The sequence below is a fragment of the Enhydra lutris genome, unplaced genomic scaffold (genome assembly GCF_002288905.1).
Source record: "Enhydra lutris kenyoni isolate GAN:26980312 unplaced genomic scaffold, ASM228890v2 scaffoldscaffold19, whole genome shotgun sequence".
Lineage (NCBI taxonomy): Eukaryota > Metazoa > Chordata > Mammalia > Carnivora > Mustelidae > Enhydra > Enhydra lutris.
This window is the reverse complement of record NW_019154103.1, coordinates 4,866,027-4,892,507: the sequence shown is the minus strand read 5'-3', so window position 1 is coordinate 4,892,507 and position 26,481 is coordinate 4,866,027. Positions and strand designations below refer to the sequence as shown.

The 26,481-nt window shown below is 48.9% G+C and overlaps 1 protein-coding gene across 2 annotated transcripts in view; it reads left to right on the top strand.

The window, feature by feature from the left end:
- LOC111148388 (LHFPL tetraspan subfamily member 2) overlaps nt 1-26,481 on the top strand; it is a 155,275-nt gene that overhangs the window by 112,347 nt on the left and 16,447 nt on the right. For both annotated transcript variants that reach the window (XM_022504902.1, XM_022504903.1), the window contains one exon: nt 18,591-19,224. In XM_022504902.1, coding sequence (XP_022360610.1) covers nt 18,795-19,224 — 430 coding nt within the window. In that variant the 5' untranslated portion in view covers nt 18,591-18,794. The remainder of the gene's footprint in view (nt 1-18,590; nt 19,225-26,481) is intronic.

The window sequence follows — 26,481 nt, the reverse complement described above, 5'->3', positions numbered from 1 at the left end:
CCCCTCATTCCTCCCCCCCCAGGACACATGCTCCCCTCATTCCTCCCCCTCGGACTGCTCCATGTCTTTCTGTCTCTCAGCACCTGCTGTATGCCTCCCGAGATTTCAGGTTCTTCCTGACTCAGACTAGATGCACAGTCTTGCCCGCATGTTCCTCCTTCTGTATTCTTGCTCCCGGGAATGGAAGCATTCAGGTGGTTGGGCAGAAATCTGGGAATCCTCCAGGACTCCTCTTCCCAGCAACCTCCACACTCTGCTAGGCCACGGCTGATGCTCCCTCTCCGACCTGCCCCTCTCACTGCTGCAGCTCCGGCTCTGAGCTGTTGTCACCTGGCTCGCGGCACGAGCTCCCTCTGTGGCCTCTGGCAGGCGGTCACGGAGGCACAGGCTCTGCCTGGCCTCTTGGTGGCAGTCTGTGGGATCCGGGGCCCCACCGCCCCCTCAGAACTGTCCTGGTGATCACCAGCTCTCCCCAGACCCTGCGTGCCCCTCTGCCTGCGAGCGAGTGAAGTGCATACACAGACACACTCAGGGCACGTGTGTCCTTACTTGGCTTAACCCTTACAGGTATCCTGGAGGTGATCTTCTAAAAGGCAAACCTGGTTTTGTCACTTTGATGGTGAAATTATTCCTCTTCATAATGTGGAGGACAAAGTTCCAAATCCCAGACCTATCCAGCCCCTCACTAGTTGGGTCCTGCTGTCTTTCCTGTCACATTCCTGCCTGTACCCCCTTGTGTCACATAACAGTGAATGTGCTAACACTGTTCTCTGTGGCCTCTCCTGCCTCCTGAGCATGGGGCACCCTCTTCACTGACAATTTGAGGCTGAGTTCCTGCTGACTTTCCCACCCCCCACCCCTCACCTCACGAGCCCATGACCAGGTGGAGGAAGAGGACTAATTGCTTCGGTGTCCCAGCCATGGCTCAGATCCAGGCAAATGCACAGACTTACAAAGTTAATGTTGACGGTGTGTGAATAGGATCTTTCACTCTCAGAAATGAGATCAGTTCACCCGTTGGTCTGGGGTTTGGCAGCGTGGTTTCTGAGGAATACCAGACTGGTACAACTTTCTTTCTGATGAGGAAATTTGGGGACTCTTGCCCCTAATTAAATTGTGTCTTACATAAGATGCAAAGTTCCTAGTTTTCTCAATCATATCCATTGATGTCTCCTTCTTCCTTCCTCTCCCGAAAGTGTCCCAGGTGGTCAGGAGCTCCTAGAGAACTTAGCAGGAAGGGACAGCTTGTCGAAAGGGTTGCAAATTCCTTTTTGGGATCACACTTTATATTTACAAACTCCTCCCCTAATGCCATTTGTTTTTCCCTGAGCCAAATATAAACATGCACTTACTTTGTCAAGTGCAAGCTGCGTCTGTGACTGGCGAGTCCCACCTGCGCCGGTGTTTCAGGCCTGGGGGGGCCCTGCGCTCTGGAGCAGAAGCAGGTGAGGGCAGAGCAGACCTGCCAGGGACACCCCCGCTTGAGCCTCCGAAAACACTACGGGCCTGATGTCCAACAGAGAGTGTTTGTCTCTTGAAACTGCCTAAACCCAACGTGTTCTACGAGTTTCTTTCTTGATAGAATTTGGATGCGTAAGCCAGACTCAGAGTTCATCCTAGTTCCTTGAAAGCATTATGAAAAGTTCACAAATAATCCTGTCTGTGAAAAGGGGAATTTGAGAAAGGGGAATTTGACGTGGGGGCTGTTAGAATGTAGAGGTTAATTTTAATTCTTTTGTTTAAAATCCATCATACTAAATAGCTGGTAGATAGGCCAGGATGAAATCTCATTCTCCCGTTTAGCCACCATTTCCGCTTCCATGGCCCCCAAAACAGGAAGGTTATCCGCCACTTCGATTTTGCTCAGAATATGAGTGTCCACGCTGTCCAGCCCTTCTGCCTTCCTTTCAGAAGCGTTCTTCTCCAGCCATCGGGGGCTGTCCTGCAGAAGCAGGAATAACCCTCCTCTTCTTTTTCCCCAACTGCAGTTTTCCCTTCGATTCACTTCCCAGTCATTATGTTCCTGATAAAACCTTATCCTAGTTTTCTCCACATTCTCCCCGTCCAGTACTGCCCGCCCTCGTCCGCCCCGGTGAGTTCTCAGAGCTGGCCCCGCCCCTCGGTGGCCCGAGCACGTGTGTTCTGTTTCTTGATTCCCCTTGAGAGCAGCGAGTGTCTGTTTCCTTCCGCCCATCCTGCCCTTACTCTGTGACCCAGTATGTTGCTCTGCACATCTTGGACGTCAGATCTTGAACAAGGTGTTAGTTTCTAGAAGGAACTGTCTCATCTTACCTCCTGAGAGCTTGAGTGAGCCCGGCTGCTAATCCCAGTGATAGATGAGGATAAATAAAAGCATATGAATATGACTTCTCCAGTTTGGGGAGCTGGCAGAATGAGACTCCTTGTTAAGTGCTTTAGTTTTAGCAGAGATTAAAGAGCATTATTTTCGAAGAAGGGTGAAGGAAAAAAAATCAGGCAACCATCTGTTCTGGGTTCCAGGAGAAGGAAGAGCTATTTTTACAGAATACAGACAGGTTCAACATTACCTCCGAAATCCATTACTTCTGTCCTGTCAAGCTTTCAGGCCCTGGGTTTCTCCACAGGGGTGGGAGAGGGGGTGGGTGTGTGTGTGTGTGTGTGTGTGTGTGTGTGTGTGTGTGCGCGCGCGCGCCCAACTCATTCATCAGCTTCGTAGCACCCACACATAGCCAGCCTTCCAGATGGTCAGGGCGTTTTTTATTCCTACCAGTGTCACGGAGGCACAGTAGGGTTTAGCCCTTGCTTCTGTGAATGGCCACCTCTGCTATAGGGCATTTGGGAACAAACGTCAGGAAGTTAGAAGGCATGAAACTGGATGTGTTCTTTTCGTGAGTGTTATTCTTGGTGTTGACATGGCTTTATTTTCCTTGCCCATGACTGTAGCCTGCTTGCCAATGTAGGATGTCTGTGGTTGACGCCAGATAATTTGTCTTACCAGCACCTCTTACCCCTGGCCTTTGCGATCTGTGATTATCAAATAATTTGTCTTACCAGCACCTCTTACCCCTGGCCTTTGCGATCTGTGATTATCATTTCTAATCAGATCAGTTTTACTGAACCTTGGTAAAAGATTGCCTTTGACAGCAACGGGACCAAAATTTAAAAAAAAAAAAATTTTTTTTTTTTATCCATCCATGATCTCACTGATAATGCCAAGGAAAATTGAAAATCACTTTAAATTAATGTCAGCTTAGCAGCTTCATCACCAGGCTGTTGGGTTGGAGTGCTGAATTTTTAAACATCATTTGAATCACTTGGTTGATCATAACAAAACAAGACATTTTATTAGGTCATTAATAAGAGTACTTATCAGAAATAAGTGCCCCTGGATGGATGCAAATCAGCCTTCTGGGGCCATTTATAACTGAGGAGAGAATTACATTGCCTGACTTTAATAATTCACCAAAGAACAGAGAATAAACAGCAAACATTAATTTTGTAGGACAGTTTCATATGGTTTAGGTTTTGAAATAAAAAGGATGTGACTTTTGACTCCTGCCTGAAACTAAACTCCTTCCAAAGGAGCGTCTCCTGTTGCTGGCTTCTCCAGCTGGAGACTTCATACTAAGGAGCATTGATGAATCAGCTGGTACCCTCCCTAAAATAGGTAAGAAACCAGCTTATAAATACTTCAAAACAATGAAAACTTTGTATTCTATTGTGTTGTTTGTTGTATGGCCAAGAAATTCTTCACGATCAAGTGTTTCATTTGTCTAGGACGGGTAGCTAAAGTACCTAAGAAAGAAAGCACCCTTTTTATGGCCGTGGATTTTCAGAACTGAAAAAGGGGGCTTTGATTACAGGATCCCTCTCTGAAGCTAAGGACAGGAGAGGGCCTCATTTGTTTAGCTGTTAGCCGAAAGACTGGAGTGGGGACGGCTCTGCTGTGTTTGCAAGAGAAAGAGATACTCTGGAGCTGTAAATGAAAGGTCAGAGCTGCTGGGTTCCTCCATGGAATGGAGAAAACAAGACAACGAGAAGAGGGAGCCTGTCTAGTCCACACCCTCCAACCTTGGCCCTTGCACAAGTCCCTGTGTGCTGCTCAAGGGCATGTCCCCCAGCCCCTAGTCTACTCAGCACTGTGATTGGATGTGACCTTCTTTTCTGCTGTTTTTGTTTGTTTGTTTGCGAGCCAGTGCAGGGGCAGAGGGAAAGGGAGACAGAGAATCCCAAGCAGACTCCCTGCTGAGCACAGAGCTGAAGTGGGGCTTGCTCTCACCACCCTGTGATTATGACCTGAGCTGAAATCAAGAGTCAGACATCTAACCAACTGAGCCACCCACAAGCCCCTCTCCTACCACCTTTAAACCACTGTGTTTGGCCTTCCTGCCGCGTCTCCCCTCTGCCCGTTCCCCCATTGGCCTCCCACTAGAGGAGAGTAGGACTCGGGGAGCCGCCTGCTCCACGGGAGCCCCTGGTCTGGGAGAAGGTGGTAAGAGGTGGTTGGGTGCTTAAAGTGACTGCCTTATGGCACTGGAAATGACCGTGGTGGTCTGCAAGCCCACCCCTGTCGTTTTGTGCCTGAGCTGCTGAAGCTGGAGTAGTTCAGCAAACTGTGTGTTCACAGCCAGTTAGGCGGGAGCCGACACCAGCACCCATGTTTTCCTGGTTTCCTGTCCAGTGCTTTTTTTCCCACCTTTTACTTTGCTATTGGACCAGCTTCAATCTGTAGAGAGTTACTGGTGCTCAAAGATCATTTTTTGTGGCCTCATGGAGAAAAAGAGCCTTTTGAGAGCAGAAAAATAACTGTTGACCAATAGGATAATAATAATAATAATAATGCTTCGTACGCCCTAGTGAGGGTTTGCGGTTCTGCCTCACTTTCCCTGCGTGGGTTTCGTTTCCCTTTGTGACACCTCGTGAGGCAGATGCTCTGATCAGCCCACTTCAGAGACGTGAACCTCACACTCCACGGACACAGGGCTGGTCACGGTCAGGGTGACGGCGTTGAAGGAAGACCTGGCTCCCCGCCACACCCTGCCTGCTCTGCGTCTACTTTTACATGGAAAAGACTGCTGTCTGAAGGAGACGCAAATGGCTGCATGCCAGGCGGGCTTTAGAGAATAGGAGGCTCTAAATGGCCAAAGGAATGCCTCGGGCACCACCCCAGAAGTGGCGGTTCTGGTGCAGGTTGGGAGGTGGGGGTGCCGGATCCCATTCGGGAGGGTAGGCCATGTGCCGGGAGCACCGAGCATGTGCCAAGCACTGTCTGAGCTCGTGATTTCTTTCAGCTTGCCGAGCCTCATGACAAGCCTCTGCGGTAGGTTCTGTCGGCACCCCATTTTGCAGACACAGAAACTGAGGCACAGAGGCATGTCTTGCCGAAGTCACCATCTAGGGTGTGGCAGAACCAGGATTTAAATCCAGGCAGTCTGGCCCCAGACCGAATCCCTCCCCGGTGCTGCCTTTCTAGGGGATCTCACTGGTCTGCAAGGGCCGAGCCAAGGGTGTTGTAGGAACTCTGAGTGGGTGAGCCCACCCTCATCCTGTGCGTGAGCCTGAGAGACCCTCCCCAAAACACTGTGCAGCCCCCCATTTTATGCTGGAACCGGGAACTGTTAGCCACCCTGCTTACGGGAGAGCTTGGCAGTGGGGATGCTGGGAAGGAACTTTCTCTGCCAGATGATGGTGTGCCCTCCTGAGGCCTGCGGTGATCAGGTCTGTGGGGAATGGTTTATTGTCATGAAGTCTGTCAGTTCTTATGACTTCAGCGGAATATGTGTCAACATCTTGGGGATGCCCCATTTTATTACCCAGCCAAACACGGTCTATTTTTTTTTCCCCTCTACTGATTCCCCAGGCTCTCTTGCCTTGTACCTTTCTCTTATGGAGCCTTGTGGGTTCTCAGTGAGTCATTCCCTGCAGCTGACCTGTGCCGGGGACTCTGGTGCAGGAGCCCACAGTGGCACCCGGTGTCCATTGCGCTGGATAGGTGTGTAAACCAGGACAGTCTTCCTCTTGGCCCACCCTGTGTCATCAGCCCTTCCAGGGGAGAAGCTGGGGAACCGAGGGCTGGGGCATGTCTTCTTCTAGAAATGACCCTAATGTCATTTCTGCTCCCAGTCTTTCCAGCACGTTTGCTTTTGTTTTTTAAGCAGCCTGGTCTTCCGACGCATACTCTCTTTTCTGAGACATCCAGTTGAATTTTCTCCCTGTTCGCTATGCCTCACTATTGTTAGAAACTATAACAGTAAATCCCTGTTTCCAGAAAGAAAGTACTGGGTCATATGATCAAGTACAAGGGTTTGGACTTCCAACATCGGGGGTTTGCCCTGCCCATCTTGAACTTTGAGTCTGCGCTGACTCCATCTAGAGTGCAGCGAGGAAGCCTCCTGGGGCCTCCTCCGCCTGGTACATTCCTCAGTCTTTAGGCCAGCCCGGCAGTGTAGGCCAAAGCTATTGCCTGTATTTCGGGACTGTTCTCCCTTTGCAAGTACCTGAAGCTGCTGGCAGCTGTGTATTGAGCATACTTTTCCTCGAAGTGTGTGTATCCCTTTGGGAGCTATGCTTAAGCCCAACTGTTTCCAAAACAGTTTGAATTCTAAATATTTGGGGAATTCCTCTAGTTAATAAATGAAGGAAGTTTAAACCTGCTTATGGTTTTGAATTTGGCATTCTCATTAGGGAAAGTAAAAAAAAAACGCAGGATAGCTTGATCTCTGACTGTGAAGTCACTGAACTGGACAGTGGTTAAAGTACTGGGTGTGGCTGTAGTCTACAGATCTGGCTGGCTGAGTTTTTTAGAGGTTTCAGAAAATCTGACATTGCAAATAGTGTGCACATTCGTGATCACACAGTATTTCGTGGGTCTTAAATATATGAAAAGGAAGGCTCTAGAGAGGGGAGTTTTTTGTTTTGTTTTGTTTTGTTTTTTGTTTTTGAGAGGGGAGATTTTTGATACCTAGAGTTAGAGTCGTGTTTGTGAGCACCCGCCTTGTACATCTTACTCTAAACCGCGTGTGTGTTGGGTACATAAAGCCTTATGCTGGTGTCCGTCCCCTGCCTAAGCTCGCTGGCACTCAGGAGGTGTGTACACACCAGACCGGGGCGGCGGGGCGGGGGGCAGGAGTTCAGACCATGGGCTGCAGGTTGTATCTTCAGCTGCAGAAAGCCAGGATCGATGTGAGTGAAGTAATAAAAAATGAGTGTGAGCCTTTCGGTGATGCTCTTGGAAAAATGAGCGTGGTCTACACTAGCCTTTGGCCTTTTCCTTCAGCTCTTTCCAAAACTTTTTAAAATTCCACTGCTGTTTAGCAGTACCGGTTAGAAACAGAAGTAACTTCAGTGAGGATAGAAAAGGTCTACAAAGGAAAAGGTGAGCAGTGACTAGCATTGTCTTGGTCTTCGGGTAAATCCCAGACTATCCTCTTGGTTTTTAAGGATGTGGGTTGTCTTGCATCTTTAGGCCCAGTTCACTGATAATATCTTTTAGTGGCTAATTAGAAATACCATCACTCTGCTGAGGGCTTTGCGCACAGACCAGATGGCAGCTGGCAGCACTGTGATGGGCTTGTTTCAAGGGGTTTCTGGGTGAATTGGCCGAGGTGAGGAGGGGCTCCTGCCCTGTGCCCTTCAGGAAGTTCCTGGGTAGAGTTTTGGTCCACAGGTGGGAGCCCTTTCTCTGAGTCATGCACCTGCGCTATCCCCTTGGCCTCTACGAGGAGGTTTCTTTTTTATTCTTTCTTTTTTTTTTTTTTTAAAGATTTTATTTATTTGACAGAGAGAGATCACAAGTGGGCAGAGAGGCAAGCAAAGAGAGAGAGGAGGAAGCAGGCTCCCTGCAGAGCAGAGAGCCCAATGTGGGACTCGATCCCAGGACCCCGAGATCATGACCTGAGCCGAAGGCAGAGGCTCAACCCACTGAGCCACCCAGGTGCCCCTACGAGGAGGTTTCTGTGGCACTTCCGCTCATACCATCACCTCCTTAATGGCTGGCAGAACCTTGGCACCAAGTCCCAGCTTGAACATTAACCACCCTGGTTTTCTTGTCTTAATAACACTAATGGGTGAGATTTTCAGTGCCAATGGGAGGGTGGGAGGTTCAAGGAAAGAACTGTTTTTGCTGGTTTTTAACTACCAGTGACTGTTTCCAGATTAACGTTTTTGTCTGGCGCTTATTCCTGAGTTCATAAAATGATACCATATTCCTACTTAAAAAAAAAAAAAAAAGACTTGGTTCAAAAAGAGGCAGTCCTGAAATATTAAAAACTTCATTTTTAAATGACAGATATTCTCAGGAGTTGTCAGAAGTCTTCCTCGTGGAAGCCACTGGTTTTCACCCTCATGCCATCTCCAAAATGGCCACATTCCTAGGAGGAATATTCTGATTCTCACGGGAGAGATTACCTGAAAAATGTCAAGTGTGGTCATGGCTCTTTGTCCCCTGGGGACTCACTGTGTTCACCTTATGCCTCCCTGATCCTCTCTCTCTCTCTCTTTCGCCTTTGGCAGCTCCACATCCTGGGCAGCCTTGACCTCTTGTTTAGCAGCTGTAGCCTCAGGGTCTCAGTCCTACCCTCTGATCCCCTCAAGGATCTCTTGTCTCGTGTGTCAGTCGATAGCCTCACTCCAGCCCTGTGGCTTCCAGTTCCTTGGAGAGACCCGCCCTGACGCAGGGTGCACACCAGCCCCGGCAGCCCTGTGCCCTGGCTTGGGCCACTCCTGCAGGGCTCTCCCGAGGGCGCTCCGATCCAGCCTCCCCCTCAGGCTCTGCACAGAGCTCTCCTGCTTGAAGGAGCAGACTAGCCTTTGTTTTGGCTGGTGGCTGCAAGGAGGTGGCTGGAGCCACCCCCATGGGTGGAAGAAATAGAAGCAGAGCAGGGAACACTGAGGCAGCGCCAAGTGACTCAGGGCTCTTTGGTAAGAGACCTCGGGGAAGCGCCTGATGTGGGAAGTGAGTCTTCAAGCTGGTCCTCTGAGTCACTTTATAAATGTCCTCATTTATTCACAAGGGAATTTTTCTTTTTTCTTAGTACTTCCATTTATTAACCTAAAATTAATACAGTAAGAGCAAATCCCGTATTGGAGTAGCTCACCTCACTGAATTGTACAGTGAGCACTCCTGAGACAGTGGCCAAGCTTTAATGTTTCTCATTTCTAACTGTTTAATTGCCAGAAATTCTTTGCCATGCATATGGTAGAGGATGGTGAAATGGAATTGAACCTGACCCCAGAGAGAGCTGGGACAGGCAACTACTGGGATTCCAGCAGGAGCACACCCCTCACATCTCAGCACTGGCAACAAAAGGGTTGGTTTGGGGCCCACACTGCCTGTTTATCAAGGATCAAGGGCCCGTGCTTCATGCTGTCAGGGACCCAGGCTGATGGGGAGGCCTCTGTCTGAACGGTTTTTGATCTCAGGGGAGAGGTAAGCGAGCTGGAGACCAAGGCACCAGCTCCTAAACTCTAGTGCTTAGAAGTGGCATGTGTCACTTCTCACAGTGGTTTGCCGAAGCAGTGCTCTGGTCAGGCTTCATGGGGGTGGGGCAGGAAAATAGGGCCCTCCTCCAAGGACAGACAGAGTGTATTGGAAAGAATAATACAGTCTTCAACAAAAGCTTCCACAGAAGCTTCCAGTCAGAATGGGACTCTTGTTCTAGTTGATTCTTGGGTTTTCTGGGTTTGTGTGAGAGACTCAGAAATAACAGATGGCATAATCCTTTCCGTTTATCATGTTTGGTTTTTCTCAAGCTGTTGGAAGGGAACCTGACTGATGGCATTGTATCTCGTGAACAGCAGTGATTCTTTCTGCCTCTGTACGGAAGGGACTAGAAAGCCTGCAGTTGCTGTGAGAATGAACGTCGTGCTCCCCTGTGCTGGGAGAGGCTGCCCAGCTGTCCACTTACACAAGGCAGAAGCCTGTTTCCTAAGGGTTATTTATTCTCAGAGTTGAGGCACTTAAACAGAGGGCATTTGGAGTCTCTGGTGTTCATTGGGTGTTCGTGAAGAAGGAAGTTATATATCTTGATTTTTATGCATAAGTTCTTCTAAGTTATTTGTTTTCCATCCCTTGTTACTTTTCTCCAATAAAACACTCTACTTATTGATCCTGAAAAAACTCACAAAGCTCACTTTAAGACTTACATTTTGCCTGGTGTCACAGAATTCATTATGAACTTGAGAAACACCTTTAGTTTAAAATGATATACAACAGTGACATTAAAAGGCAACCCTTGAAGTTCAAGCTCTAATTCTACTGAAACCAAAGACATGTGGACCGCACAGTACGTGGAGGACACAGGCAGACGGCCCCTGGCTTACAGCATGTAAGAGCTCAGACATAAGCATCTGCCTCGGAGGTAGATTCTTCAGTCCCTCCTGTTTGAAGAGTTGAAGACCCGTAAAGAAAGATGTGCTTTCTAAAGATTTTTATATGGTGAGGTTTGTACAAGGAATAAAATTAAGAAATAAGGTATATGGGCTTCAGAAATCTTAAAGAAGGAGTCATGTAGAGAACAGGACCAGACAAGTATACCTGCTCCCTCTGGCTGCTGCTGTCTCAGGGAGGAAGTGTCAAAATGGCACCTTTAGAAATGGGTGCTTAGCAAGCAGACGGATTAGACACAGGAGGAGCGAGAGTGGGCATCACGAAGAAGTTGTGAGGAGCAGGGAATTAAAGGACACACTTGACAGTGCGCACAAGCTCACTGGGTGCTCCAAGCCTAGGAAAGAAAAGGCTGGTTCAGTTGCTTTCGGAGGTTGGCCCTTGCTGCCCTGGAGGGGCCGTCAGGCACCAGACACTGCTAAGCGGGTCAGCCAGAGAGGAAGGCATCTGGTAGGGGGAGCCAGGCTGGGGTGAGGTGGTAACCAGAATGCCTGCGTGTTCCCTAGGTCTGCTTGGGAAGGTCCTTGAGGTTTCCCGGCGCTTGGAGTAGCCAAGGCCACCCGAGCATGTACGGTGTGGACAGCTCAGTTCTGGAGGGGGGGAATCTGAGAGAGTTAAAGGCCCTGTGGCCAGACTTGCAGTTGTCTACTGTAGTGTAAGACCCTCGGGGAGGAAAACACAGGAGCGGGTGACCTCCTGCTCTTAATCTCCCGAGAGATTTGCATTTGCAGGAGAGAGATGCCTGAGAACAACAGCTGATTTGTGTGTGTGATCCAGACAGACTGTCAGTGCCCCTGAAGAGGCGGGGTCAAGGGCACTGTCCTGAGTGTGTTCACTCCGGCGAGTTGGGATCCACGTCCTGTCAGCTTGCCATCTTGGGACGTACAAACTAGCGTGGACCTTAAACAGAAATTCAGAAAAACGACTAAAAATATACTTAATGTAGTAAATACTGTGAATGTCCATCCAGATTGTAGAACTTGGCTTACTCATTAGATCTTTGTAAAAAGCAGTGGCTTTAGCACTTTGTTTTATGTTGCACCTACAAATGTCAAGCCTGCTCTGTGCAGGAACCTCCAGAAAGGGGTTCTCACCATAAACACTGCTGGCATTGCCTCTCAGTGGTGCTGGCCTGGGCCCCGCAGGCCAGTCAGCGGCATCCTTGGCCCATTAGCTGCCAGCAGCACACCCCCCCCACCCCAAGTTGTGACAAGCCCAGGATATCTCTACACCTCACCACTTGTCCCCTGCAAGGGGGAGGGGGCAGAATTGTCCTGGTTGAGAACCAGGGCAAGAGTTTCCCCGGGTGGAGTCAGACCAGAGATGGGGAGGGAGCGAGGAAGGAATTGTGGCCGTGAGCGGGAGGATGTGAGCACGCGGAGACCAGAACTCCAAGGCCAGCAAGGCCAGCGTAAGGATTAGTGCAGTGGGGTCTCTTCTTAAACATTGTCAAGAGGATCACATTTCCATGGGCCGTGTGTTTGAGGGGGTGGCCAGGGCAAATGAGAGTTCGCAAAACTGCCTTTGGTAGGTGATTTTTTTTGAAAGCTGTGCAAGGTGCTGAGCTTTTTGGACCAATCTGGTCCATCAGTTCTGAGAGCTGCCGGTGGGCTCTGCAGAGAAGGCCCCAGACGCTTGAGCTCTTGGCTGTTCTGCAAGGACCACTGGACAGCATGTGAGTGGGGAAGCAGCTTGGGTCCCTGCAGATTCACTGGCCCGGTGACTTCTGTGACGTCAGGAGCTGTGCCGAGGACAGGTGGTCTGGCTCTGTCCTCCTGAGCTGGGCAAGGCCCAACCCCCTACCCCTGCCTTGCCTCTTCTCCTCCGCCCCCTCCCCAGCTCCAAGTCACTGCCAGGGCCAACGACCTCCCCAAGTGTGAGGCTTCCCCTGCCCCCCCCCCTGCCCTGACCCAGTCTCAGACGTCACTGTGCAGAGCATCTCTGGGGGGCTTGTTAAAAACACACTTGCTGGCAACACCTCCAGAAAGTTTGATGCAGCATGTTGGGACCAGGGACTGAATGTTTTTAAAAACAGATGGCCTACATCTCCCTCTAGGAGATGGGGGGTGGTCCAGGGACCACACTTCAAGAATCAGCCTCCTGGAGGGTCTTTCCAGCCCTTGGAAGGCAAAAAGCACATAAATTCTACTCACCTAATCCTCTTGTGCTTCTAGAAGATCCTGGGATGGAGACCATGCTGCCAAAGAAAGCACCAATGACGTGGGCGCAAAATGCAGTCTGCTCGGAAGCGTGCTGGTCATTCGGGTCACGTGGGTCACTGTAGTACATTCATTAGTCTTATGACCACAAGATTGAGATGATAATTAATGTGTTAAACTATCATTAAGCCGTCTATAATGATTGATAATAGCTAAGGTATGTGGAGCACAGTGAACAGGAGGCTGTGCTGACCACTCTGCGTATGCTCTCACCTTTATTCCTCCTGGCAGCCTTGGGAAGAAGATATTGCTGCCCTTTTTTTGCAGAGGAGGAAACTGAGGCAGGCCGAGGGGCAATGTAGATAGCCTGCCCAAGGACGCACAGCTGTTCAGTGGTAGAGCTGAGGCTTGATCTGGAGTCTGTTTTCAAAGCTCTTAAAACCCCGCCATCCCAGCTTACACCATGTAGTGCCCTTTGCCCAGTGCAGTACCACCAGTGCCCGTTGACCCCCCGCAGACTGGGCGAGGGCAAGGTCCCAGGGAGGCGGCCAGAGCCCGGGGCCGTCCTTTCTGGAAGGGGGGCACTCTGAAGTCAGCGGAAAGATGGCCTCTCCTTCTCGTCACAACATCCCCAGGTTCCAGTCAGTCCTCCTGGAATGGGTGGCCCCTCTGTAAGGCTCTGTCCTGCTCCCCAGGCCTGCAGAGCTGTCTGTGCTTTCAGCTGTCCTACCTAAAATGTGATTCCATTTCAAAGAAAGACAGCAGATATTCCTTAGACATACAGTCCCTTTGGTAAAGGACTTTTTAAGCTTCCCAGACACAGCTTAGGACAGGGCTTCTCAACATTGCCATCAAAACTCCCAGGAAGGGACGCCTGGGTGACTCAGTTGGTTGGACGGCTGCCTTCGGCTCGGGTCATGATCCTGGAGTCCTGGGATCGAGTCCCGCATCGGGCTCCCAGCTCCATGGGGAGTCTGCTTCTCCCTCTGACCTTCTCCTCGCTCATGCTCTCTCTCACTCTCTCTCAAATAAATAAAAATCTTAAAAAAAAAAAAAACAAAAAAAAAAAAACAACTCCCAGGAAGCTCTTCCAAACACACAGAGCCCTGCCCAGCGGCCTCCTGCATGCCCCCTCACCAAAATTCTGATTCTTCAGGGCCACAGAGTTGTCTGTCTGCCTCTGTCTATACATAAAATACATACATATTAATACATGTACACATATACGTATTTGTGTCTGTCTCCATATGTGTATAATCACTCTGATGTGTGCTCAGTGTTCCTCCTCCCAGATGTGAGGTAGTGGAATAAACAGCATCGTCTGCAGTGGAGTCTCACCAAAAATATTTAAGCTGATTCTAAACTAGCCTTTAGATTTACCCTCGTTTCTGTAAAGCAGGGCATAGAGAACACTTTAAAGGACATCAGGAGGAAATGGACAAATCCAGATTGTTGGGTGTTCTGCAAGGCAGCTGGCCTGGTATCTTCAAAAACGTTTCTCCGTGTCAAGGGAAAAAATGCAAACAGTTCAGGGTGAAAGGATTGTTTTCTACTAAAGAAACAAGATACAAAACCAAATGCAATGCATGAGCCTTGACTGAGCCATGCTTTTAAGAAAAAACTATAGAAAATGGGGCAGGATAGGGACATTTGAGTGTGGACCAGGCTTTGGATAGAAGGAAGGTATTGTCAGGTTTTGTGGGTGTGTTAATTTTATTGTGGTCATGTAGGAAAACGGCTTTATTTTTAGGAGGTGTTTGCCTTAGGATTTAGGGCTGGAGTGTCAAGACATCTGTGACTTGTTTTCACATGATTCAGAAGAAAACGTCTGAGTGTTAGCAAGAGGCTGGATACGAGCGTCGAAGCTGAATGTTCAGGGACTGTTCTTTTCAACTTGTATCTTTGCCAGTTTTCGCAGTAAAGTAGAAAAAGATGGGCACCTGGGTGGCTCAGGTCATGATCCCAGGGTCCTGGGATCGAGCCCTGCATTGGGCTCTCTTCTTAGCAGGGAGCCTGCTTCCTCCTCTCTCTCTCTCTCTGCCTGCCTCTCTGCCTACTTGTGACCTCTCCCTCTCCCTCTGTCAAATAAATAAATAAAATCTTTTTTTTTTTTTTTTTTTAGATTTTTTTATTTATTTGACAGAGAGAGATCACAAGTGGGCAGAGAGGCAGGCAGAAGGAGAGAGAGGAGAAAGCAGACTCCCTGCTGAGCTGAGAGCCTGATGTGGGGCTTGATCCCAGGACCCTGGGATCATGACCTGAGCTGAAGGCAGAGGCTTAACCCACTGAGCCACCCAGGTGCCCCAATAAATAAAATCTTAAAAAAAAAGAAAGAAAAAGAGAACCAGGTGAAGAAGCAGGCTTGTGTCCTTGGAAACTCTGGTACGGCTTCATTCCCGGGCTTCGCGGCTACAGTGCTGGCGGCACACTTGGCCTAGCTTGTGACACGCCGGAGTCAGGTCCTCAGTGCACCTCTGCTCCTCGGCGTATGCTGCGGTCATCTCCCGGCCAGCTGGCCCCGGGTGGTTGTGCTCCCCCTGCACCTCCTTCCCTGCTCGCTGACATCAGGAAGCTGCCAAAGATAGGCCCCTGTGATGGAAGCGACAAACCCAGCTGAGTTCAGCCTACTACCTGCACCCTTGTTTAAACAGGAGGGCTTGCAGGAGACCAGCCGTTTGTCAGTCGCCCCTTGCTCTGCATTCTGATGGTGGACCGTTGTGAGAATCCTAGCCTCGTTTTCTGAAAGTCAGAGGACTGTCCAGATGATCCACAGCTGTCAGGGATATGACAGTAAAGTCAGCTGTGCTGGAGTGGAAGTGTATGTCGTGGCATCTGCATGGAATGTCAGCGAGGGCCTGGTCTTATCGAGTGAGTTGTGAAGAGGCAGGGAGTCGGGGGGGATGGTGGTGGAGGTGTGTTGAGCTCTGTGCTGGGATCCCCACGGTTCACAACATCTGTCATGAGGATCTGTGTCCCCTTTGATATGGATGTTGTGCCAGCAGGATTCTGTCCTTGCACATGTGACATGGCCAAACGGGGGCACTCTACAGAGCACAGGCACCTGGCGAAGCCCATTGATGGATTTCTTGTCCTGTCGATCTGAGGACTTTTCTCGGATCCCCAGGAAAGCCGGTCAGTCACCTTGTGTAGTATGGCCATTCCACTTGTAGTAATTATTAGCAAACTATTAGGCTGGAAAGAGCAAAGCATGTTGTCTCCCTCTTCCAAACAGGTGAATAAAAGCCTCCTTCCAGCTACGGATGGATGTGAGAACTTGGTGCAGTAGAGGGCAGATCGTTTTAGCACAGACGGACAGAACTATGTTTTGTGAACTTAAGCACTTGGCTTCCTAAATAATCCTGCCCTAAATTTGGTGCAGACCATTTTGCTCAGCCTCAATATGCCACCTTCTGTCCTCCTGAAGTTTCACATCCTTTGTCCTCATAAGTGGTGACCTGACTGCAGGCCTGACTCTGAGCCGAGCTTGCTGCCCGGGACAGTGGACACATGACGTGCTCATTAAGCTCCAGGTCACCTGAGAGGTTGTAGCAAAGCCCTGAGGCTCCATACGAGCACAAACACAGAGAAGTTTTATGTTCATGTTGAAAATTGTCCATTAAACAGAAGAGGAGCAGGGATCGAGATTGGCTAGCACATCAGGGAACTGGTTTTCTAATCAATGAAAAGATTTTGTAGAAGCCTCATCTTCTCCTCACAGGCTGGCCTTCCACTGGCCAGTTCCGGGTGGGCGCGAGCCTGGTGGCCAGGCAGGGGGGCACGCCATGTGGGACCTCGCGGGAGTCATCACTGGCTTGTTAATTGTTCTCATTTGGAATGATCGTCTCAGGCTAAACAGTCTTTTCCAAAGCTTTTTTGTACTAGTAACTTTTTTCTCAAAAGGCATTTCTAGTTGGTGGTATTTGGGGTTGGGTGGGGGTGAGATGAGCAAGAGCGAGTAGGTTCTCCTTCTGGCCTAGTGCTAATTTCACAGTTGAGTTTGGCAGCGGGGTAGGTGGTGAGGAAGTAGGAAGTAAGACCAGGACCCACCTGTGAAGCTCACCTGGGAGGCTGACACAAGTGACGTCACCCGTCTCTTAATAGCACCTGCTCAATGTTTGCGTGTAGTGGCCAAGTTTCTGTCACCTGCCCTTGGCTTCCGGCCGTCACACCGTTGTCTGACCCATGTCCTCTGTGTTCTGGGAAAGGCTTCTGAGGGAAAGGAGGTGATAGTTATTGAGTGCTGACCCTGCCAGACACTGAGGTCCTCTGACAGACTCATGATAGTTTCTCGAAGCAACACTGTGAAGCAGGATACCTAACCCTTGTCATGGGGGTAGGTGAGGAAGCTGAGGCGTCCGCTTGGCCAGTGCGTGGTGGAGCTGGGCTTGGAACCCAGACCCAACAGGACCCAAAACTCTTAGAGTGGAACCCACTCCTCCCTTCACCAGTGCTCAGCAGAGCTGCACTCCACACACGCACGTGCACGCATGCACGCACACACACACGCACACACACACTGACAATTATGAAGGGCCTGTGTCCTTAGTGCTAGTTAGGTAATTTCCTAAAACAGCATCTTGGGTAACTATAATGATGTGAAGATTTTTAATGTGCCATGTTTTATGAGATAAATAGTAATCTCTCACTGGCATGTCAACTAGAGTGTTGACGAAGCTTTGACTCTGGGCTTCCTTATTTCCCCACTGCCCTTCTTCTTTAATAACTCCCTGCCCTGCCTCACTGCCAGCACACCAGGGGGCTCTTTGTGGTTCTCATGAGGTTGACATGACCTCAGTTAACAGTGTCTAATCATTCACGACACAGCTTTGTGCCCAGATGTCAGATGTGAACTGTGTGATTCTTCCTGACCTTGAAGAAGGGACAGCAGATGGGACAGCCGAGGAGCACGGTACCCCTGTTTCAGGGCTCAGTCCCCTCTCAAGGAGGTTTGAGCTGTTAGAGCAAAGCCCTCTGGTAATGAAGCCATTTGTCCCTGGGAAGAGAATGAGCCCTTGTGAGACCAGAAACAATGGGCATGTTGAGTTGCAGACCTAGGGTGAAGGGAGGCTCAGGCAGAGGCACATGGGCTGAATTGGGATGGTTCAAGGAGTGCATTCTTCCTAGGCGAGTTTCTGTTGTCAACAAGTCTACTCTGTGGTAATGATGATACTTAGGCAGTGGTCATTAATGCCTCTGTTTTGAATGATTTCCCCAAGTGAGTAAGTCATGAACTCTTCAAGGTTTTCTTATTTTTTCTTCTATGAGTTTTAATTAGTGTAGTTTTTTTTTTGTCCAGAAATCACCCTGTGAGAAATGAATAAAAATAAGTTTGGGGAACAGTGTGTTGTTATTTTTCATGGCAGTGTTTACTTTTATATTCTTACTTACCTGTGAAGCAAACCCTCATTCTTAGGTCTCTGCTACTAATTTGATTCCAGGCAATAAAAGTGGGTGTTGCTGCGCTCTCTCTCTAAGCAAAAGCTTTTGGTGCGCGTTTTTCAAGACTTACTTCATCTAGTACCAAGACAGCGGGCAGAGAGTCCCTGTGAGCTTTATAAAACCAGAGCCCGTCTGCTGCCAGGGTTCATTGCCTGCCAGCCCTCTCTAGATGTATCTGGATCTCCGCGGTGTTGACCTTTTCTAGTAAGAGATGCTGGAGCGGGAGTCCGGTCCCAAGAGTGCGGAAGGGTCCCAAGAGTGCGGAGGCGGAATCTCCAGGGCCAAAGGGTGCGCCTGGGGCGAGTGCAGGACCCCCCCCCCCCCCCGCCGGCGGCAGATAAGGGAACCGCCACACACCGTGTGAGAGCTCGGGAAGGGGGAAGTCGGAACAAAGGCAACCGGGACCGGCGCTGCGAAGGGCTGCCGGCCATCTGCTCCGACACTGGGACCCGCTCCCTCAGCGGGCTTCCCTGGGGCAGGGAGTGGCCGCCCGGGCTGGGGAGGGCGGGGAGCAGCCCTATCCCCCCCCCCCCCCCCACTTGGCTTTTGGGGACCGCGCGCCCCCGGCGGCCGCGCTGCGGGGCGGAGCCTGGCCGCCGCTCACCGCCCTCCTCCCTTCCCTCCCGTAGGTGAGGCCGCGCTCCGAGCCCGGACATGGCAGCATGACGGCCTGGGACCGCGCTGCCAGAGGCCGGCCAGGAGGAGCCCCCGGCTGCGGGAGCGAGCGCCCGGAGCAGCGACTGCTTCCTGAGGCCGCCTGAGCCTCCTTCCCCACCCGCCGGCTGTTACTGTTCACCCCGTGGAGTCCTGACTTCTCCGCCTGCAACTTCAATATGTGTCATGTTATTGTCACCTGTCGCTCCATGCTCTGGACCCTCCTGAGTATCGTGGTGGCTTTCGCAGAGCTCATCGCCTTCATGAGCGCCGACTGGCTCATCGGCAAAGCCAAGAGTCTCAGCGGCGCCGAGCCGGACGAGCAGAGCGGAGGCCGGTCGGAGCCCTACCACCCGACCCTGGGCATCTACGCCCGCTGCATCCGCAACCCCGGCGTGCAGCACGTGCAGCGGGAGACGCTGTGCGGGCCCTACGCCGAGAGCTTCGGCGAGATCGCCAGCGGCTTCTGGCAGGCCACCGCTATCTTCTTGGCCGTGGGCATCTTCATTCTCTGCACTGTGGCCTTGGTGTCCGTCTTCACCATGTGTGTGCAGAGCATCATGAAGAAAAGTATTTTCAACGTGTGCGGGCTGCTGCAAGGGATCGCAGGTAAGCGTGCGGGAGAGGGACCGGGCCTCTGCCCTGTGTGTGTGTGGCGCGCCCCCTGCCCCACGTTCCCTGCCGGTTGGGAAGAGCAGGCTCCTGTCCGGTCAGACTGGGTTTGCTCCCTTTTCCCTGTTGCACTGTCGCCTGTTCTTTCTCTCCCATATTCCTCGTCATTGCTTATTTCCTTGGGTTCGAAGTTATTGGATTTTGTTAGAGTACTCCTACTTTTTTTTTTTCTTTTACCATTAAATTAAAAGCATGCTTTCCCATTAGTGCATCCCGTTGTGGAAATTCGGGTGAGAGAGCCCCCCCCCCACCCCCTGCAGCAGGCACCCTGTGCTAAGAAGGAAGGCATGTGAGTGTGGGGCCTTCAGTGTTGGGCAGTGGGTCCGGCCGGGTGCTCGACCCCATCCCAACCACAGGATGATTTCAGCTTTGGGAGAGGAAGAAGCAGGCTGGGAAGGAATTAATATCAGCTGTTCTGTGTTTAATAGTGTTCTGGTTTAAATTGTCTGTCTCCTGTAGTCTGACAGAATGTTCTGTGCATTCACATCAGAAAATACAAACTACTCCACTTTCAGGCAATTTCTCACTAATGAGCTCATTAGAAATTGGTGGAAAGGAGAGTATGCACCCTTCACAATGATCCTGAGGGGAGGCAGGGAGTCGCAGGATAACTTCTGTGCGCCCCAGCGCTTTCAAAGCCTTTCCCGGATGGGTTTGGAAGGTGGATCCTGAACCAAGAGGGCATCAGTCAGTCTGTATGGGCTCAAGGGATTTGTTCTGGATGGCAGAAGTATGTACACATAGATACAGACACTGCAGTTTCAAGATATCCTCAAGAAACTAAAGGAATAGACTCTCACTTTGATCTTTCAGGAGGAAAAAAATAGCTTTTTAAACAATTAGAAACAAGGTATTTGTTAATCTCAACTCTACCAGGAGAACAGTAATCCACCCACAAACCCTAACTGAAGGCCACAGGCGACTCATCCCTCAGCAAATGCTAAAGCCTTATGCGTGGGACTCCTTGACAGTGAAGATAAGCCCTGAGCCTGGTGTCCAGGGCTGTAAGGAAACAGACCCCAAGTGAATTCACTGTAGTCTGCCTAACAGCAAACTCTTGAGCTCAGCAGGGCTGGCTTCCAAATCAGCAGATCAAACAAGTTATTTTCCAAACAGCTGATAAGATAATGCTTTCTGTTCGTCCAGTCTTTGGGGAGCCCCCATATATATGTGATAGTTGGTGGATAAGAGCCTAGAGAAGAGGGAGAGAGGGCCTGCTGCACAGTCCTGACCTGTGTGCATGCGGGATATCCTCTGGGGCCCCCATCTCTCTGAGAGGAATAGCCAGATGATGAAGGACTCGGGCAGTCCTGGGCATTCACAGAATTTGTGAAGTCAGGATTCTGATTTTCAGTTTTGCTTGAGATAAATATGCCACCTCTTTGGGCCTTGTCATTCCTCAACTGGTAAATACAATCTTACCTTAGATTTTTTTTTACTTTAGATTTTTAATTCTGTGAAGCTCATTATCCCCTTTTTTATTCTGAAATCTTCTGAAATCTGAAGTTTATCCCCTTCAGCTTGGCATTTTACCTCGCAGATACGTTAAGTAAGATTCATCTTTTCCTTGTCAGAGAAATGCCCCTACTTTATTGCACTGAGACACACAGTGCCTCAGAGGAATGTGTATATATGCTGTGTGCATAGCAAAACTTCTGCTGAGAAGTACTACCAAAGGCTTTTGAAAAGCCAGAAAAAACAGGTGGATGAAGAGAAGGCAGTGTGCGCAGTTTATTAAGCCCATCAAAGAGCCTTGGTTGACAAGAGAAGTGGATTTCTGTGTAATTTTTCTTTACTGTGTATATGTCCTCATACTTGGTGATTCATGCCTTTATGATGAAATTTACTATCAAAGTTCTGGTACGCAGGCAAAGCTTCTGTTTGTCGTCCCTAAGAATGCTTTTCATCTTGAGGAACTTAGTGCCTTCTAGCACTTGTAGTCGTCTCTAGCCCGAATGGGGCATCTTGGGACATAACACCTGAAGCTGTCTTTTACAGTCATTCAGAAGCAACTTACAGATACCCTTTCAGTCTTACTATTTACATGCAGGTTTTGAAGGGTGGGGGGGGGCACAAAGGGAGAGGGAGGGAGAGAATCCGAAGTAGGCTTCAGGCCCAGCATGTAGCCCATCATGGGGCTCAATCCCTTGACTGTGAGATCATGACCAGAGCTGAAATCAAGAGTCGGATGTTTAACCAACTGAGCCACCCAGGCGCCCCCACGAAGTTTTTAATAAGCTGTTAGTCCAGTGAACTCAGTCTCGAAGAATGAAGATTAGTCCAGCAAATCTTTTGGTACTCTTGTTTGCTATTTCACATAAATGACAAGAGTGTTCATTTGGCACAAAGATCAGTTCATGTTGTAGGAATTATTCATACACTCCAATGAATTATTCCTGACCTCCCCCCCCTCCCCTTCTCTCTGTATCAGGCCTCTGGGAAGAAAAGAAGGTTGAAAAGAAGAAAATAGTAGCATACCTGAGGTCTTTTGGTCACCTCTCCATCCCAAGTCTAGATTTTCTAAGAGAACTTTCTAGTTCTAGTTTCTAGTTCTAAGAGAACTTTCTCCCCACCCCTCTTACTTATGTTCCCTGTGAATACATACAGCGTCCCAGAAAGTCTGAGATTACTTAAAATTTCGAATTGGCAAGAGATAGAGATTCCTTTGTAGTCAGACCACCTCTCTGGAGCCCACTCATCTGAGGGTAAGAATGGAAGTACAGGAAGAAGTAGTTTCTCCGCCCAGCCTAGCAGCGTCCCCCTCGAGCAGAAATTGTGGGTGAGACTGAGTACGCAGTGACTCCCTCATGGTTCGGAGTGGGGGGTGATCTGTAAGGGATGCTTGGTGGGCTCTTTCCCTCCGAATGGAGACCTGTGCTGGGTAGTTTAGATCAACATCTATGGCTGCCATGGTCCTTGAATCTATGGCTGAGAAAGTTGCCCCACCAGTGTCTGAAATAGCTGACTTGCTTTCTCTCCTGTCGGCCAATACGTAATAGCATCTGGGCGGCCCCAGCCTCAGCCAGGGACTCGGTGCAGCTGCGAGCATCAGTCTTCCCTCCCTTACCCCCTGGTTCTCAGCCCTGGATCTCTCGGAACAAATGGTGAGAAAGAAACTGTTGCCAGTGCAACAAGAGCATTCTTTGGAAATACACTCAGACTGTGTTTGCTCTTAAAACTTTCATTTTGGCAGAAGTAACATTTTTGTAAAATATAATTGGATGAAAAATTACAAGATACTGTAAGCACATTCCTTAGTACTTCTTTTTTTTTTTTTAAGATTTTTTAAATTTATTTATTTGACAGAGATCACAGAGAGAGAGAGGGGAGTAAGCAGGCTCCCTGCTGAGCAGAGAGCCCGATGTGGGGCTCGATCCCAGGACCCTGGGATCATGACCTAAGCCGAAGGCAGAGGCTTAACCCACTGAGCCACCCAGGCGCCCCGATTAGTACAACTAATTTTAAAGAGTAAATAGGCCTTGGGTTTGTGTAGCCTCATTGCCTACAGAAAGTGTAACATAAATTATCCAAATCTGGGTATTTTGATTTTAGAAGTGGGTATGAAAGAATTTCCTACTTCAGTGGAACTCTCAGAATCTAGATTACTTAAAAATAATAATAAGATACAACTATTGACTGTTAAGTTAACCCAGATATGGGATTTGCCTTCAAGATCTAGGATACTGGTGGGCACCCCTCTGACATTTTCTAAATACTTAGCACAGACGCCTTTGGAGTTCAGTACTTCTCTCTCTCGCCTGAGAGGTCAGGCCTCACCTGCCTCGGCATCAGCCCTGACCTACCCTTCCGGTGGCTGTGAAGCGGCCGATAATTGACCTCACTTCTCTGAACCTCTTTTCTCACTTGTAAAATGGGCATGATGACGTATAATACAAACCTCAGGGTTGTTCTGTGGATTGAATAAGATCATATGTGAGAAGAAAGGTTTAAGCATAGTACTTGGCACACAGTAAATAGTAAGTGGCAGCTTTGTGGTTATTAAAGTTTATCTGCTTCCTTGACAGGACTTAGTATTTTTTTTTGTTTCTTAGAATTGCTGCATTTGAAGGAAGAGTGGTTTCTCTTCTAGTCTTTGGAACTGAGCTTGTTCTGCTGGGTATCGAGCATCACTGTGTTGTATAGGGCCATTCCTGGCCCCTTCATAGCCTGCTTGTGTTGGGGCTGAGTGGCTTTGAGGGGACGGTAGGTGTCCCTGGGGCATTTTTTTTAAAAAGCAGAAGATAGCAGTTGAGTTGAAAGGAAAACCAAGAACTTCCTCTCACTGCTCTTCCGCCTGACACACACAGTCTCTCATTTCTTTCCTTACTGGAGGCAGCTCCTCGCCATTGAGCCTTGACTGCAGTGGCTTTGCAGGCTCGCTCCACAGACTAAATCACAGGCTGATTGGTCTTCATGAGGTGAAGACTTGTCCAGAACTTGGCAGAGCCAGAAACACGCATCAGTCCGGAGCCCTCTGGGATTCATTACAAAAGCTGGGTAACCGGCCAGCAGGGTCGTCGCTGCCAGCTGTCTTCCTTAGGTTGTGACCTGGATGTAATCCATAATGAAACCATAGAACGCAAAGATCCAGGTTTTCCATGACAGCATCAGGCAGTTTGTTTTTAGAAATGCATGTAGGGCTTTCTCAGAAGGCCATGGAATCCCCAGTGACTCAGGTTTGGGACAGAAGCCATTAAAATGAGCTCAGGATTTGGCTGACTTGTTTTGGCTTGGACTATTCCACTGGGGTTGCCATGAGGGTTGGCCTAGCACATGAGTTGCTGGGCCTGGCTGCTGCTGTCTGTTCAGTCTTCATCCTATGCTTGTTTGCTTCTTTATGTCTGCCTGGCTCTCACGCTCTCTGCTCCCCGTAGCCCTGTCTCTATCCATTTCAGTCCAGCAGGATTGCCTCAGCAAGCTGCTCCACCAGTCTGACCAGATAGATCGCTGTGGGGCTGAACTCTGCCTTTGCTGGTCTGGGAGAGAGGGCGTGCTCATGGAACTCCCTCTCTGTTGTCATGGCTCCACCTGCTGTGCGCGGGCTCAGCTTTCTGGGAAGTGAGCAATGATGGAGGATGAAGAAGAAGAATATGCAAAAAAGGGCAAGGAATAAAAGCAGCATCTGAGAGAGGAGACAGGTGGAGGGTTTTGCCTTTGCTGCTTGTAGAATTGCTTTGTCAGAAATCAGAACGTATGTGGGAGTGTGGATAGGCTGATGGAAGGTGCCATGGTCACTGTCTAGGACTGGTATTGCCATTGCTGTTTTTCATAGGCTGAACAATAACCTTAGCATCAAGCCGGTCTCAGCATATATTTTGTATTAACTACTCAACCTGGTCTCAGCATGTATTTTGACTTATCCTTTGCTCTACCCATTCACCTCTGGGCCAGAAAGATCAGCCACTGGAGAGGAGAAAAATAAGAATAGGGGCTTGCAAAGCACAGGGAGAGAGGAAGAGATTCCTAACTCTTGCAGTGATCTTGTCCTGTAGTTTTACACCTGAAAAACTTACCTGGCTTTGTCCAAGAAGGTAGTGTGACCCTGAATGCCCAACTTCAAAATCCCCTCAGAGAAAAAGCATGAGGAATATAGAGGAAGCATTCTGTGCTTTTCCTTCTTAGAACAAGGCACTGGAAGCTTCTGGCTGTCAAAGGGAGTCTCTTCATTTTTGGCTCTCCAGACAGAGAATGTCTCCCCGCAGAAGTCAGGTCTAACAGTTCTATGTCTGAATCTATTTAAGAATACCAGCAATTATGACACATCTATGAATTCATCAACCCCTAGGAACCCCCTGGTAAAAACCGAAGAAATGTTGTACAGTAGGCCAGAATTAAATTCCAGTTCAAGGAGCTTTTATGGGATGCCTACTAATTGCAAAGACCTGTAGACTCAGGTCTCCAGTCTCTTGAGTTTCTGCTTCCCAGCCATATTAGAGAGCCCTTGTTTCATAAACTGTACCCTAGAGAGGCAAAAATATGTATCTAAATGCTATATATAAAGGGAACAGAGAACTCAACCATATCATTAGATCAAAAACTACTCCCTAAAAGCAAGTGGGCCAAGCAGGCATTGATTTGAGTAAATCCAGGGAGCAGAATCTGTTTTTAAAGAATCAGTTGGAAGGTCTAGAAGAAAATTGCAAATTCTCTTAAAATTCAGAAACAGCCATTGATATGCAAATAAAATGTGGAAAGCAGTTTGCCATGGTAACCACTTAATTACAGACGTAAATTATCATGGAGCCACGGATGATGTAGGTTCAGATTCCATGAACAAATAGTCACTTAAATATGGCTCTGAATATTTCCATGAGCAGTTCAGGCAGGCACTCTGCTTTAAGAGCTTAATGCATGGGTCGTATTCTAAGTTGTGATGCCACTTGGAAAGTAATCTACTTCCAGGAATGAAGAACTGCGCTCCAGCACAGCCAGCCAGAGCTACCAGTTTCGTTACTGTATATGGGCTTTCCAGTAGCTTTATTAAATATCCAGGACTCACTCTCTTTTTTATCTTTTATTTTTTTAAAAAGATTTTATTTATTTGAGAGAGAGAGGGCGAGCGTACAAGCAGGGTGAGGGGCAGAAGGAGAGGGAGAAGCAGTCTCCCCGCTGAGCAGGGAACCTGATGCAGAACTCGATCCCAGGACCCCGGGATCATAACCTGAGCTGAAATCAAGAGTTGGACACTTAACTGACTGAGCCACCCAGGCACCCCCATGAATGACTCTCTTTTTTAAAAGATAACCCCCAGTACCAATGAAATCTAAAATAAACTTTGAGAATGCAAAGCCAGTATTAAGAGTTTCAAACCAAAATGCACAAGTTGCTGTGTGCTGAGAGTTTTGAGGCCAACCTCAAACCTCAGGCTCTTGTGTTGAAAAGACACCTGCTTTAGTGGAGGAGTTATTTAACACTATCCGGACCCTAAGACTAAGACTTCAGCAGGCAAGAAATTTGCTTACTGTCCTAAAAATTTCATAGCTCAAAAACTAGATTTTTTTTCACGTCTTTTACTCTGCTACACACTGCATTTTATTTATCTTGGAAGTTTATTTTGAATGATCAGTGTACTTTGGTTATAGTCAAACAGAAGCTCTATCTTAATTTTGCATGTTAGATGAATAATTTATCAAGAAAATATTTCATAAATCCTTCCCAGTTACACGTAGTTTAAAAAAGAGCTTCTCAAAAAAA